The following is a 15,578-nucleotide window of genomic DNA, read 5'->3' on the forward strand; positions in this document are numbered from 1 at the left end:
GTGACCATGCAAAAGGACATTACAACACACAAGTGCTTTGTACCTCATTTTATGAAACTCTGGTCCTGTGTGTTAAGAAGATAAAATAACAGCTTTTTCTCCTGACCTGCAAATAACATTTAAAAAAATCTCCCAATTACATTATGTAGTTTAGAACTATAATAATTTCAACGTATTAAAAAAATTGTCCCTCAATGGATAGTTAACATTTCAAGATGGTTTTTATAAACTAATTAAATGCATTATATTCCTCCTCCTAAATGTTAAAAGATTTTAACTCTAGCAATGGAAGATTTAACACTTCAAACTAGGCTAATGTACATACATTAAACTTGTATTTTATTAAAGGCAAATATAAAACTGCACTGGCACAATGTTAATTCATTCCAGAGAGGGTCTTGAACTTGTTTATGATCTTACTCATTTCTATATTACTTAATGCTTTAATAAGATTAACACTGGTATTTCTTTATATTAGTATCTAGGAAAAAATTTGCATATTCTGTGATACTGATAATGCCTTGTACACAGACACTGGTATTTTGCATTATGGCCACTGATTTTGAAGTTCAGGATGTACATTATTTTTTCATATGAGAACTTCCAGTCTTTTTGTATTTATCAGCATAGTAATCAGAGTCACAGCTGATAGATAAGTCCGAAGGAGTCACATAAACACTTCCATTGTCTATAGTAACCTTGTGAGTTCTTTGCTTTATTCCTTTTGATCGCCATTTTGGTGTTGCGGATGGTTCTGTAGGGTTTATTGCTTGATATAAGCCTTCTCCTGTTGCCAAAGTAATTTTATACTTGTGCCAAGGGCAAATAATGCAGGGCTGTCCATTGATATCCTGGGAAAAAAGTTAAGACAACCCACTGAAATCTTACTCTTCCCTATGAAAAATCTCTACACCAACACATAGCTTTGTGGCCTAGTTTTAATACCCTGTACTGCCGTGTTAAGAACAGCAGGTTCTGTTTTTAAAACTAGCGACTGGAATACCAAATCAGATTACTGATCCAGGTAGTGTAGCCTGTTTCTATTCACCCACAAAAGCTCATGCTCCAAAACATCTGTTAGTCTATAAGGTGCCACAGGATTCTTTGCTGCTTTTACTGGTTCCAACAGTGGCCAAGATCCTAAGATTCAGAGGAAAACCCATAATTCCCCTAACTGGCAATACTTTATCATAATGGGATGTGTATGTGTATAGATGACAGGGATTCTTTCTGACTCCAGATAATAAATATCCATTTTTATTTTCAACAGTATGACTGGAGATGTTTTTACTTACTCACATTTTGACAGACACCACATCTCTTTATGATGTGGAAACACAAAGCATGCTGTCAGTGTTTTATAAAGTAAGTATCTAGTAAGTGCCAATTAATAATAAAATGATATTAAACTATTCGTTTCAAAAGTACCTGAACTTGGCCTCCTGTCCCTCAAGCCACCAGGGAGTTGGGGGCATTGTAGAAATTGAAAAAGTAAGGACTGTTAAAGAGAGTGGTCCATTAGAGAGAAAGGGCCAATTTTTGCTTTCAGCTACACCAGTTTAAATCCAAAGTAACCCCATTGATTTCAGTAGAGTTATTGCAGTGTTACTAAGAACATTATTTAGCCCAAAGTGAGACAGTAATGTAAAATTGGGATTAAAATGTAAAAAGATTTTGAATAATTGTGTGTTATTTTTAGAATGTTTACATACCTCTATCTGTCCAAGATGTAAAGGACCTCCTGCATCTGAAACATAGTGGAATATGGAATTAAGAGTCAAAACTCACACTAGCTTACTTTAAAATTGTTACATAAACACCAAGATGATGAGTGCAAACAATCTTACGGTAACAGCGACAGTCCATGGCATAAAATTTCCCTTCATGGTAGAAAACGACAACTTCTCTGTCATGGACACTGGCTGTTATTCTTTGGGACTGTTTTATGTCTTCTTCTTTACCAACATATACAGGAGAATCAGCCTTCACTTTATCAGGTGTTTCAATTGAGCTGTGCAAATCCATGTCCTTTAGTTAAAAGTATTAAAAAGCCACTTTATAAAACAATTAAAGCTTAGGGTTTCTACACAAGGACACTTTATAAATGACTTGGTATCCAAAGATACTATTTAACCAAAATATCATACACAAAAGTTTTGGTGAAAATATATCTATATTAATAAAACATTCCTGCTTAATAACAATGATAATCAGTCAGTTCATTTCTAGACTTAAGTCTTGGGTAACAGCAACATTACAGTTAGGGGCAAAATAAGACTTAGATTCTAAACCTCTTTTCATTCATTTACGCCAATCTCCAAAAAAAACTCCATATAAATAAAAACAAGTGTGCTAAAACTATTTTTTAGATAATGTTTTAGATAATGTCAGGGTTGGGGATATACACTGATTTAAAATAATAAAAGGGTTAAAATTTACCTGCAAGAGAAACAAAGTTTAAAAAAAAAGTTTTTGCATGTATAGAGAATGAGCGGGGGGGTTGGAGGGAGTAACCAAAATGGGACAGAATCAGACTCTAAAGGGGATAAAAGCAATGTCACAGCAAGTCACATCAGTACCTTAGATCCACACTAGAGCATGACATGGATGAAAAAATGAAGTTGCGACGTAACGAGTGCAGTTCCCTTCTATAGCTCCATCACATCCAAGCCTGCTTTGTTCTCTATGTATCAGCTCTGATAAGTGCTTCTTTAATGCAAAAGGCTTTCTGAAAGACAGTGGAACTAGTCTGAACAGCATAAAAAGGCAGGCTTTGTATGGGACATAGCATGGCTGAAGTGAACTTTTGCAAGAACTGATAAGAGGAAGGCTGCAGCTGGGCTGATAACAGATTAGAGTTGTTTGCTTCTTTACTCCTTATAATTATCTCATAGCTGCCTTCTCCAGAAGGAATCTTGGAGTCACATTCATTTAAAATAGCATTTAGAAGTTTTTTCATAACATTCCTATGGCCATTCACACATGGCAAACAAATAATTCTAAATAAAAAATTATGTGTGTCACAGCCCCTGCAAACTGGTGTAAACACCGTGGTACTTTCCAAGCTACTTACCAGCTGATTATGCATAAATCAAATAGCAGTACAGCTCCTTCACGCAGTCCCCTCCATTTCTGTTCCAGCTCATACTATGTTTCTATTTCTAGCTAAGATTTTATAGAACACCTTTAGCCCAATATAACACAACCCGATATGACATGGTAAAGCAGTGTTTCAGGGGGACAGGCTGCGTGCTTTGGCGGATCAAAGCAAGTTTGATATAGCACGGTTTCACCTATAATGCAGTAAGATTTTTTGGCTCCCAAGGACAGCGTTATATTGGGGTACAGGTGTAATTATTAGTCACAGAAATACACTATCCTGAGAGGTTTCAGAGTAGCAGCCATGTTAGTCTGTATCCACAAAAAGAACAGGAGTACTTGTGGCACCTTAGAGACTAACGAATGTATTTGAGCATAAGCTTTCATGGGCTACCCACGAAAGCTTATGCTCAAATAAATTTGTTAGTCTCTAAGGTGCCACAAGTACTCCGGTTCCCATTATCCTGAGAATTACTCACTTCTCTTTCACAGCTTGCTTTGTAAATAAGCATAGTACAAAATATTCTGATCATGAGACTGGGAACTGTAAACTCCTGATCTCTAATATGTAACCTTCAGCAAGTAACACAGGCCAAAATATTCAAATATAGTGCTGACAACTAGGCACTTCCATCCTCATTGAAGTGCCTAAATATAAGTGACTGGATTCTGCATGATGATCAACACCCAAAACTCCCACCAAGATTGATGGGAGTTTTAGCTGCTCAACACCTCTGACAATCAGGCCACATTCATTTGGTTGCCTAAATGTAGGCATGCACCTAAATTTGACTCAGAGTTAAAAAGGCTTCAGCTCAGCCTCTGATTTTGCTAGCATGTTTTGGCATCCACATTTAATAGTTGGGACAAGTGCTAACATTTAAATATTAAATGTCGTTTTGAGGCACAATCAGGCTGATGTGTAAATGATAGCATATGCTCTTACAATTAACTGCAGGACCAAAACTGCCCCAACAAATGGCAGGTCCGCCAGAGAAAGCCCTTGAGACTGACAATTTGAATCTGAGTATAAGTCTGAAGGAAGCCCGTTAAGAAGCACTGTGGCAGGCGAAGGGTTTCTAGCACTGAAGGAGAGCGACAAGGGCACTCTTGCCAAGGGCAAGCTATAATTAGACTTTTTTTCAGCCCGCTAATGGCCACTCTCCCAGCTGGAACCAGCGGGGAGCTGGTAGTGAGCATGGGAAGAACGGGCTGGAAGTGGCTATTCTGGCTCTGACAGAGCTGACACATGGGGGAGGAGGAGGCAGGCTCCTTGCCCACTGGGAGCGGCAGAACCCCTGAGAGAAGGGGGATTCCACGTCGCATGACAGAAGCCTAATCAAAACCACTCCAGCCTGCCTCTGGCATGCTGCTGGAGCGCTCCCTAGCCCCCGCCAGAAGCAGCAGCTCTCTCCTCAAAACACTCCGCTACCAGGTAACCCCCTGCCGCTGAAGTGCTACGGCCAGAGGAGTGGCGGAGCCAGCTTCCCCCTGCACCAGCCGCTCACATGGCGCTATGGGCGCGCTAGTTTTCTGGCCGCTCCTCGGGCAGGCTCGCGCCCTTCTTCAGTTTCCATCCTGCATCCCTTGCCGTGCAGCCCTGCCAGGCCCCCGTGCTCAGTGCGAGCAACAGGCTGGGCGCGAGCGCTCTGGGTCTGGCCGGAGGCTGCCGGGGAGAGCCCGCTTCATCCGTTCCCGGCCGGGCTCGGCCCACGTTCGCAGCCGCGACAGGGCTCATGAGCCCCATATTTAACAGCCGCTGACCCGGCGGGGAACGGCTGGCAGAGCGAACAGGGCTCTGTACCCGGGGTGGGGGAGGAGTCACGCGCGCACCCGAAGGAGCTGAGAGATCGTGACGGCAACGCCGCCTCTGCGCACACTGGATCCCCGCCCTCAGTACCGTGCAGACAGCCCCCCTTCAAATGTGCGTCACGCACAGCCGGGCCAAGAGATATCACTGCGCCGCCGCAGCCGGCCTCAAGGCCCACCCCGTTGGGGAGACTTCAACTTCCGGCAGGCACCGCGCTCAAGCACAGACTACAACTTCCGGCAAGCATCGCGCCCGCTCGACTCTGATAGGCCACATAACAGAGCTCGCGCCAAGCGTTCTCCGCCGGTAGAACCAATCCCTTCGCACTTATGGGTGGGTCCGGCAGCGGCGACCGAGCTAGCACCCCACGGCGAGAAGTGCTTCCACGAAAGAGGGGGCTGCGGAGAAACACGTGACAAAGAGACCTACCAGGCTATTGGAGCCCTGAGCGCCATGTGACAAGTGACGAGCTCACCTCCTGCGCGTGACTCGAGGGAGTCCCGGCGATGGAGCCGGGCCTCATTGCCCCCTAGCGGAGAGGCTCAGTACTGCGCGCTGATGGATATGGAGGCTGGCACAAGAGGGAGATGATGGTCGCATCGGGCCGGTGGGGCGGGGAGCACGGTATGCGCAGCCTTTGCTGGCGCTGCTCGCTCCCAAAACGTTTGGGATGAAAGAGCAGAAATTCAGAGGGGAGACTTCTGCCATCCAGAAGCCCGGGGGGAAGAGCCATTATCCATGGTTGTTCCGCCAGTAGGAGACATGTGAGCCCCTTAAGACCAGGCCATTTCATTTGAATTCACAGATGCGGACAGTACGGGGTCAACTCTTGGGTTCTGTAGCTAGGGCGGCTGAAGTCAATGATGAAAAGTTTCAGTCCTCGGGACTATTCACCTGCATAAAGCACGTGCATCACTATGTGCAGCATCGAGGCGCTTGGAACACGTTATTTTAAGAAAGACGGACAAAGCCACCTACTGCTAACAGCCTAGAAATTCAGTTTTAGACTTGAAACCTTCATAGCTGCTGCTGATGATGATGACTGGATTCACCTGCAGCTACAATAATAAAATGAAAAGCTTTCCCAAACCCATTTGTTACCAATGTAGATAAAAATAGAGGACTTTTAAAATAAAAATGATTTTTTTAAATTTAAATTGAATACGGGTTTTTTTTCAAAATAAACCCATGTAAAGTTAAATATATAATTGACAAGTTTATGCCTTAACATAGGTTATTATAATCTATTGACATAATCTAAATTAAATACAAAAAATATGAAGTAGGATCTATTTGCCCCTGACATTTTAAAGAAATTAAAACCCCCAAATGGTGGAAGTCACTGGCTAAGTACCTGGAATTAGAGTCTGCTGAAGTACTAAACCAACTTTTGATGGCAATGGCCTCTTCTGCAGATGCAGAGAATTTTTTTAAATTTCAATTTAGTCGACTATTTCACTTGAATGACTAGTTCCTTCAAAGTTAAGAAATCAATTTGGAGCTGAAAAAATAGGGAAGTTTATTTTCCTCTTCCAATTTATGAATAAAAATTAGAGGATGAGATCTAATTCTAAAATCTTAAAGGACATAGGCTGAGATCCATAAAGAAATTTAGAGCATTGTGGTGCTTACTTTTTAGGCACACAGAAAAGCACAGGAACAAAACCACAATCCACAAAGCCTGAGTTAGCTGACAAGGCTCCCTATAAGATGAAATGGAGAGATAGATGCTGTAGAATGCTGTCTACAAAAGCTAGGCAGGGAGACACCTAAACTAGCCAGTCAGAGATGCCAAGGTGTATGTGCTAAGCACCTCTTGTCACATTTTGGGGACTATCTGGACTGGTAAGAGGTTCTCTCATTGCCTGCCCGGTAACTTTGGGGGTCTTTGTGCTGTGCAGTTATGGTTCAATTTCTTGACACCGGTAGCCAGCCCACAAGCGCACTTAGGCTCTCACCAGTCTCATTACCCTAATCAAGGTGACACCAACAGGCCTTTCAGTCCTGAGTCTCCCCAGATTAGGGTTACCATATTTCAGGTTCCCAAAAAGAGGACATTGCCAGAGGACCTGAGGAGTTGGAGGGGGCATATAGTTGGGGTGCTGGAGGGGGTATTTGGCAGGTTCTGGGGGGGTGTATACTAGGGAGTACCTGGGAATGCTGGTTCAAGCCCAGGATGCAGTGCCATCTATCAGTCAGCGCCTCCCTGTGGGACCCCCTCCCCAGGGCTAGGAGCCAGGGCCTGGATAGGTGGGATCCAGCAGCTATGGCTGCAGGGGAATGGACCAATCAGCTGTGGATGCAGGGAGAGACCAGTCAGGAAGCAGCCCAGTTGGGGCTCTTTCTGAACTGCAATGATTGTTCTGCAAAACCCACGGACATTGCCTGTTGTTTGAAAAATCTACCTGCACCGAGGGTGAAAGATGAAAAAAGAGGAAATGTCCAGGAAAACCCCGATCAACGTATGGTAACCCTACTCCAAATTCATCGTAATTCCTCATTACTAGACATTTGGACCATTCCCCTCTGGTTTGTCACACCTGGAAGCATGAAACCAGCCCCATAGATATCACCTACCTTGGCCCACACAGTTTGAAAACCAGAGATCTGCTTTGGAAGAAAATAAAAAGTTTATTTAAGAGAAAAAAACACTGATTCAAAGATGAAATAGTGAGGGAAAGCAAACCTATACAAGTTACACAGGAAATAAACATAAAGATGCAACCTCAGACTTTATGCTTCTACGGTAGATAAAATCCTTTGTCTAATACAAAGAAAACAAAGGGTAGGAATAAAAGGTCAGTTTTCACAATGGAGAGAGGTAAAGAGTGGCATTCCGAAGGATCTGTATTGGTGCTTTTCAACATATTCATAAATGATCTGGAAAAAGGGGTAAATGGTGATGTAGAAAGGTTGTGGACAATACAAAATTACTCAAGATAGTTAAGTCCAAAGCTGACTGTGAAGAGTTACAAAAGCATCTCACAAACTGGGTGATGGGGAAAGAAAATGGCAGATGAAATTCAGTGTTGATAAGTGCAAAATAATATACATTGGAAAACATAATCCCAGCTGTCCATACAAAGTGATGGGGTCTAAATTAGCTATTACCACTCAAGAAAGAGATCTTGCAGTGACTGTGGATATTTCTCTGAAAGCATCCACTCTGTGCAGTGGCAGTCAAAAAAGCTAACAAAATGTTAGGAACCATTAAGAAAGGAATAGATAATAAAAAATAAAATATTATAATGCTAGTATATAAATCCATGGTATGCCTACACCTTGAATGCTGCATGCAGTTCTGGGTACCTCATCTCAGAAAAGATATATTAGAAAAGGTGCAGAAAAGGGCAATGAAAATGATTACTGGTATGGAATACCCCTACAAAGAGAGATTAAAAAGACTGAAGCTGCTGAAAGCTTAGAAAAGAGAGGACCAAGGGGGAATATGATAGAGATCTATAAAATTATGAATGATATGGAGAACATGAATCAGGAAGTGTTATTTACCCCTTCATATAGCATAAGAACCAGTGGTCACCCAATGAAATTAATAGTGGTTTAAAACAAACAAAAGGAGGTAATTCTTTACATAATGCATAGTCAAGCTGTGAAACTTGTTGCTATGGGATGTTGTGAAGGCCAAAAGTATAATTGGGTTAAAAAAAGAACTAGATAAGTTCATGGAGGATAGATCCATCAAAGGCTATTAACCAAGATAGTCACAGGACACAAATCCATGCTTCAAGTGTCCATAAACCTCTGACTGCCAGAAACTGTGATTGGACAATGGAATGAATCACTCAAAATTGCCCTGCTCTGTTTATTCCCTCTGAAATATCCAGTAGAGGCCATTGTCAAAAGACAGGATACTGGGCTAGATGGATTATTCACCTGACCCAGTATGGCCATTCTTATGTTGTCATCTATTGCCTTAAAACAGTTTTCCAGAGTATTCCTAGCTAAAGGAAGGATCCAGCATTCATGAACAGCCTCCCACCTCAAGAGTCAAGACTATCCCTCAAGTTCTGGATAAACTTCCGTTCCAAGCCTGCTTTTAACAGGCTTTTTCCTTTTTTTCCTCTCTCTCACAGCATGTCTACACTACAGAGTTAAATCAGCTTAAGTTACGTTTATGTACAACCACCAGTGTAATTAAACCGCTGGTGCATGTCCAAGCTATGCTCCTTGTGTCCATGTGAACAGCTCTTGCATCAACACAAAGAGCAGTGCACTGTGGTTAGCTATCCCACTATGCAACTGGCCGCTATCTACCACAGGGCATTCTGGGATGGGTTTGCAATGCCTCATGGCAGCAGACTCAGTGTCCTGTGATGCGGCTTTCTCCATCCCATCATTCCATGACCTTCCAAGTATATTTTATACTGCTTTTCAACAGCCCCGGTAAACTGCCTGCCCACTATCTCTGTCAGAAAGCATGGATCCTGCACTGCTCTCCCATGTTGTGATGAGCATTATGAACACAACACGTCTGATCCTGTACTGTAGTATTTCATGAGCTGTGACTCTGATGATGCTGCTGCCACGGTATCTGCCCTGTTTTGTGTCATGGACAGAAACAATTCAAGATTGCTGTTAGCATTCACAGAGCAGCTGTACATGGTGGACCATCAGTCCTGGGCTTGAGAAACAAGCTCTGAGTGGTGGGATCACATTGTTATGCAGATATGGGATGACAAGCAGTGGCTGCAGAACTTTTGGATCCTGAAACTGTATGCAGAGCTTGCCCCAACTGTCCAGTGCAGAGACACCAAAATAAGAGCTGCACTAACAGTGGTGAAGCAAGTGGCGATCGCTGTGTGGAAGCTGGCAACGCCAGACTGCTACCAATCAATTGTGAATCTGTTTGGAGTGGGGAAATCCACTGTGGGGGTTGTAGTGATGCAAGTGTGCAGAGCCATTAATTGCCTCCTGATACAAAGGACTCTCATTCTGGGCAATGTGCGTGAAATAAGAGATGGTTTTGCAGCAGTGGGATTCCCTAATTGCGGTAGGGTGATAGATGGTACACATATCCCCATTTTGGCTCCAGACTACCTTGAGATGGAGTACATCAACAAAAAGGGCTACTTTTCAATGGCATGCAAGCGCTAATGGATCATCAGGGTCATTGCACCGACATCAATGCAGGCTGATCAAAGAAGGTGCCTGATGAATATAACAAAGCTGCATGCAGGGACTTTCTTTCCAGAACAGAGGATTACCACTGGGTATGTGGAAATGCCAACAGTAATCCTGCAAGACCCAGCCTACCCCTTGGTCTGGAGGCTCGTGAAGTTGTATACTGGCCACCTTGACAGCAACAAGGAGCACTTCAACAGGCTCAGCAGGCGCAGAATGACTGTTGAATGTGCCTTTGACCACTTAAAGAGGCACTGGCACTGTCTCCTCCGCAGGTTAGACCTCAGTGAGGAAAATATTCCAATGGTTATTGCTGTTTGCTGTGTCCTTCATAATATATGTGACTCAAAGGAGGAGAAGTTTCCCCAGGTGTGGAGGTGGAGCAGCTGTCTGCTGCTTTTGAGCCAGATACCAGGGCTGTGAAAGGGACTCAGCGGGGAGCTATTCTGATCAGGGAGGCTTTGAAAGAGCATTTTAAGAATGGGCCATCGGCATAGATGGCTCATGCCTCCCCTGGCATGTTTCTGTGTGTGCTAATATATATACATACATACATGCTAACACTACAAATGCACCTATTGGTATTGTCTCTGAATGTTAGCAGTAATCACCATATGTTGGATAATAATAAAGATTCATTCACTTTCCATAAATTCAGAATAAAACTGAATAAAACCCATGCACACATATTTATGGATTGGTAACATAAACGTCATACACACACGGAAAAGTATCTTTAAAGGGGAAGGAACAGGAAATTTCCAGGCATATTTGCCAGTGAGGTTCTTAGAGCTGGGTGTATGTCCAGCTGTCATTGTGCTGCTGAGGCCCCAGAGGAAAGGAGGAATTGGGGAGGGAGCTGTTGTGGGAAGGTGCAGGAAGGCAGTTCTGTATGGGCTGCAAAGGGAGGCAGGCATGGATGTGTTCATATTGAAGTTCAACAGGAACCGCAACGTCTGTCTGCTTCCTGAGCAGTGTTATCATCTATTCCTGCCTGTTTCCTATCCTGACTATCCCTCCGCAATGTGATTGCCTCCCTCCATGCTCTCTGCTCACAATTCGAAGCATCAGATGCCTGCAGCGCCTCCTTAAACATTTCTTCCTTACTTCTCCAGTTTCTTTTCCTTAGCTGGGTGAGGCACTTTGCTGCTGTGTGGGACAGTCAAAGGCACATCTGCAGCTGCTAAAGAAACAATAACAGAGGTGTTATTGTTGGTATACTTACGTCCTTGACCCAAACAAGTAACAGACACATCTTTCTCACTTTCCATTGGCGTTCACACAGCACAGTGGCAGTCCCAGCCATGATGAGTACAGCCCAGGCGGAGGTGAGTTGGGACAAAGGTGTGGGGTAGCCATGAGGGTATCAGTACCAGTGCATAGGCTACTGTACTGAATACTGGCACTGTTTTCCACAGGCAGGGGGACTGCAGCTGATATCTCACTCCTGAGGTTAACCAAGGCTGCAAGTGTTCAGCTCCCGCATGCATGTGGCTGCAGAGCGGGACTGTATACTGCTGCCCTGTGTGCTACTATAGTGCCTGCTGAATGAATCACTGAGTGGTGTGGCAAAGTTTCAGAAACAAGGCAGCCCTCTCAAGAAACTTTCAGCAGAGGATTTAGATCAACCTCGAGATTTCTATGGAGGATTCATAGGACATCCCAGTGTGCATAAACAAACTTTTCTGTGGGGTCCCCTCTCCCTAGCAGTAGAGGGGAATAAGAAGCAGCTAGAAACTGTTCCTGTGTTGATTATTCACTACCTCTTGTAGCCTGATTAAAAAAGTAGTACATAAGCAGATGGTTCCCTGCATTATTGAAGCAGAATGAGTACAGAGGTTCTCTCCCCTGCATCAGGCTTGCCAATGCTGGACTGTTGGGAATGGCTAGATTATCCAGGAGTCAAAAAGAGGTTCTGGCTTGCTACACTATGAGATCACCCTATTGCCTGTCCCCCATCCTCCTCTGCCTCCACTTCCTTGTGCAGCATGGCATCCTCTAGGTTCACTCTGGCGGCCAGTGACTCCAGCCTTCCCGAAGTATCCAAGGAGCTCTTAGCAGTGGAGATGGAGTGCAGCTCCCTGTAGAAGAAGAATGTCTGCAGCTCTGTACCAAAGCGGCCATTTGCCTCCCTGGCTTTCTGGTACACCTGCCTAAGCTGCTTGATTTTTATGCGGCACTACAGCATGTCCCTAGATATCAAAGTTCCTGTGGCTGGAGCGGAGTTGTAGCTGCACAGCTTCCTCTCTCCACAGACCCAGGAGATTCACTACCCGCTTTGTTCTCCAGGCACAAGCGAGTTTGCTGCATGGAGGCAGCATGCTCAGCTAGGCAGTTGCTCTCCATGTCGAACAAACAAGAAGAGCAATTTCAAAACTTCCCAGGGCTTTAAAGGGAGAGGGGCATTCACCTGTGTACCTGGCTGCAGGGCAGCAGAGTTCAAAATGGTGACCAGAGTGGTCATGGTGTGCATTGTAGGACACCTCCTGGAGGCCCCTTATGGCAACATAAGCCACATAGCATCTACACTGACACTGCATGGCTCTAAGTATGTTGCAATACGCTTTATGCCTCTCGTCCAGGCAGTTTTATTAGGTCGGTGTAGCAGGCGTGTTAAAGTGGTGGAGGAGCATTGCAGTGTGTACACGCCCATAGTTAGGTTGGTGTAAGCTACCTTACATCAACTAACTTTGTAGTGTAGACATGCCCACAGTCTATGGTTACTCTTGGTTATTCAGTGTGGGGAAATTCCCTCCTGGCTTCAGAGCTGGGATGTTCTTTTCAATTTCAAGTTATCTCAGTGTATTTCCATTACCTGTAATGGTTCATAGTTGTTTTCTGCTGGGTTTGACAATGCATAGTTATTTGAAGCGGGTTTTATGTACAGGGGCGGCTCTAGGTATTTTGCCGCCCCAAGCACGGCAGGCAGGCTGCCTTCGGCGGCTTGCCTGCAGGAGGTCCCCAGTCCAGCGGATTTGGCGGCATGTCTGCGGGAGGTCTGCCGAAGCTGTGGGACCAGCAGACCCTCTGCAGGCATGCTGCCGAAGGCAACCTGCCTGCTGCCTTTGCGGCAACCGGCAGAGCGCCCCCTGTGGTTTGCCGCCCCAGGCACATGCTTGGCGTGCTGGTGCCTGGAGCCGCCCCTGTTTATGTAAGTAACTGGTTTTGGTGGTGCCCTTCCCTGCTTGACTGCTCACTGCCTTGCTGTGAGGTGTAGTACTGATTATAAGCAGTTTTCTATATACACAAATGCATACATTTACCACCACAGTCTGTATAAATATTTCATAACCATTAAGTTCAGAACATTGTAAGTTTCACAAAAGACTTACCTGATACACTTGGTTTATAGTACAATAATACAGTATGCAATCATTTGGCTTAAATGGTCATTTTTAGAGTTTAAACCTCCTCTTCTCCCCTTGGGGTATCTGGACCCTGATTGTCACACCTCTCCCTTCACAGAGATAGACACCTACATCCAGGCTGCAGGAAGGTGCCTATCCCTGCTTAGCAATCCATGAATGGAAACCTGTCTCCTGGAGTCAGGTGGCTTAGGCTCCTAAATAGTTTTTTGTGAGAATGAGTTAGACACCTGCCTCCACACAAAATGGCTGGAGGAGGAGGTGCAGTGGTGGGTCAGGAGGGGTGAATGCCTGGTGGCCTTTAGTTGTATATGTAGCATCCCCACATCAGAATATCCTATATAGTTCAGTGGTTAGGGTACTCTCCTGAGGAGTAGAAGACCCCCTCTTCAAATTCTTGCTCCCTTTCAGGCAGAAGGGGAAACTGGGTCTCCACATCCCAGTTAAGCATTCTAACCATTGTGCTGAAAGTTATAAGGTGGGTGACAGCGGTGGCACCTCTTCCTCCAGACAGATTTTGAATGGTCCCTAATCTAGGCAGGTGCCTCTGAGTATGCCTAGTGGATTGGGCCCTACATGCAAGATGGTGTTTATCTGCTTGTATTCCACAGTTCATGGATTGCTCAAGGGATTAGGTGGACACTTAGAGTCAGGCCGCAGTGCACAAGCCAGAGGCAGGAACACAGGTTCCTAGGAAACTTTTACGCTGAAAATGTAGGCGGCCAGTGAATTATCTAGGTGACAACAGGCTTTGTCAGGAGTTTTGTGAATCATTTTTGTGAATGGCACATATAAAAAGAGTATATATATTTGTATATATGTATGTATATATATACTCTTCTGATATGTTCCATTCTATGCATCCGATGAAGTGGGCTGTAGCCCATGAAAGCTTATGTTCAAATAAATTTGTTAGTCTCTAAGGTGCCACAAGTACTCCTGTTCTTTTTACCTGAGAGGAAGCAAGTGGACAACTTTCTCTCTGACTGGGACAGGTTGGATCTTCCCATGATTGATAATTCACAGCATTTTCTCACATTGGGATGCTCATCCAGTTCAGACCCCTTCCTGCTCTTTGCAGAATGGTCTTAGATAGGTTCATATTTCCAAGTCCATATTTGTACCTGACACCTAATTGGGTACTGTACAACTGAATTACCCGACGCTTTCTCTCACTGGGGGCCAGATGGGCAATGGGTGGAGTGCCCTCAACAGGCCTTGAAGTCAATGGCCTACATACGATAGGACCCTTGATTACAGTGTTCATCTGCAGCATAGCTACAATATTTTTTTATGTCCTTTGACTATCAGGTTAAAGTGAATCACTCATGTGGGCAGTGTAAGTATGGAAGACATTTGGATCAAATATGGTGGTGCTATTCTTGTTTATTCAAGAGTTTCATTTTTCATGTACTTTGAAAAGAAAATGGATGCCATCTCATGACTGAAAGGACATTTCTTTTTTCACTTGGCCCAAACTGTTATTTATCTGTATCTTTGAAGAGCTTTAGGTCTATTTTTCAGACTATGAAATATGTACACCTATCTCTGTGAATAACATGAAGATGGGATTGGGGCAACAATGAAAATCTAAATACATGGTGAAAAAATGACGTGATTTCCTAAGGCAGTATCTAGTTATCAAAGGGTGGACATCCATCCCAAGCCCACAATTTCCCAGCTCCTGTAGGATGCAATTAGATTAATCTCTGAGAGTCAAAAGGCTAAGTATATTCAATTAGATTAAGTAAACACTTTGAGTCAAAAGGAGGAAGGTTATTTCCCCTCTTTACTTTAAACTGATTGTGTTATTTCATTTGTTCTCAATAGTTTATGAAGAACTTGGCTCCTTTCTTTAGCATTTTCTGAGTCATTTTATCTTATGTTGAATGGAGGCGTCCTTGTAGCCAAGTGCCATCTGGTGGAAATTTTATTAAAAGGGATTGGGTGTAAGGGAGAGATTTGTTCTTTGAATCAAAACACAAACCAGTTCACATGAGTAATAGCTCCTTTATATAAAACCTTTCAATTTCCTACTCTTCTAGGTTAATATTTCATATCATACCAAGGGGAGGAGCTACTGTGGAAAAAAAGAAAATATTTTGAAAGATGCCCGAACAAAGCATTGCCATCGAAGTACAATGTGGTGATGATTAGTATCT

General features: G+C 43.9%; 1 protein-coding gene across 8 annotated transcripts in view; it reads right to left on the bottom strand.

The window, feature by feature from the left end:
- RFESD (Rieske Fe-S domain containing) overlaps nt 1-5,976 on the bottom strand; it is a 31,342-nt gene extending 25,366 nt beyond the window's left edge. Inside the window, exons 1-5 of one of the 8 annotated variants that reach the window (XR_004000860.1) lie at nt 5,000-5,976; nt 2,580-2,728; nt 1,848-2,028; nt 1,713-1,747; nt 44-851 (exon numbers count right to left, since the gene is read on the bottom strand). Coding sequence is in view for 4 of the 8 variants with exons in the window: in XM_030565953.1 (XP_030421813.1) it covers nt 582-851; nt 1,713-1,747; nt 1,848-2,025 (483 nt within the window). In the remaining 4 variants the exon portion in view is untranslated. The other 7 variants (XR_004000862.1, XR_004000861.1, XM_030565956.1 and 4 more) reach the window with 7 other exon arrangements.
- Nucleotides 5,977-15,578: the final 9,602 nt, after the last annotated feature.

This window comes from Gopherus evgoodei, chromosome 6, assembly GCF_007399415.2.
Source record: "Gopherus evgoodei ecotype Sinaloan lineage chromosome 6, rGopEvg1_v1.p, whole genome shotgun sequence".
Classification (NCBI taxonomy): domain Eukaryota; kingdom Metazoa; phylum Chordata; order Testudines; family Testudinidae; genus Gopherus; species Gopherus evgoodei.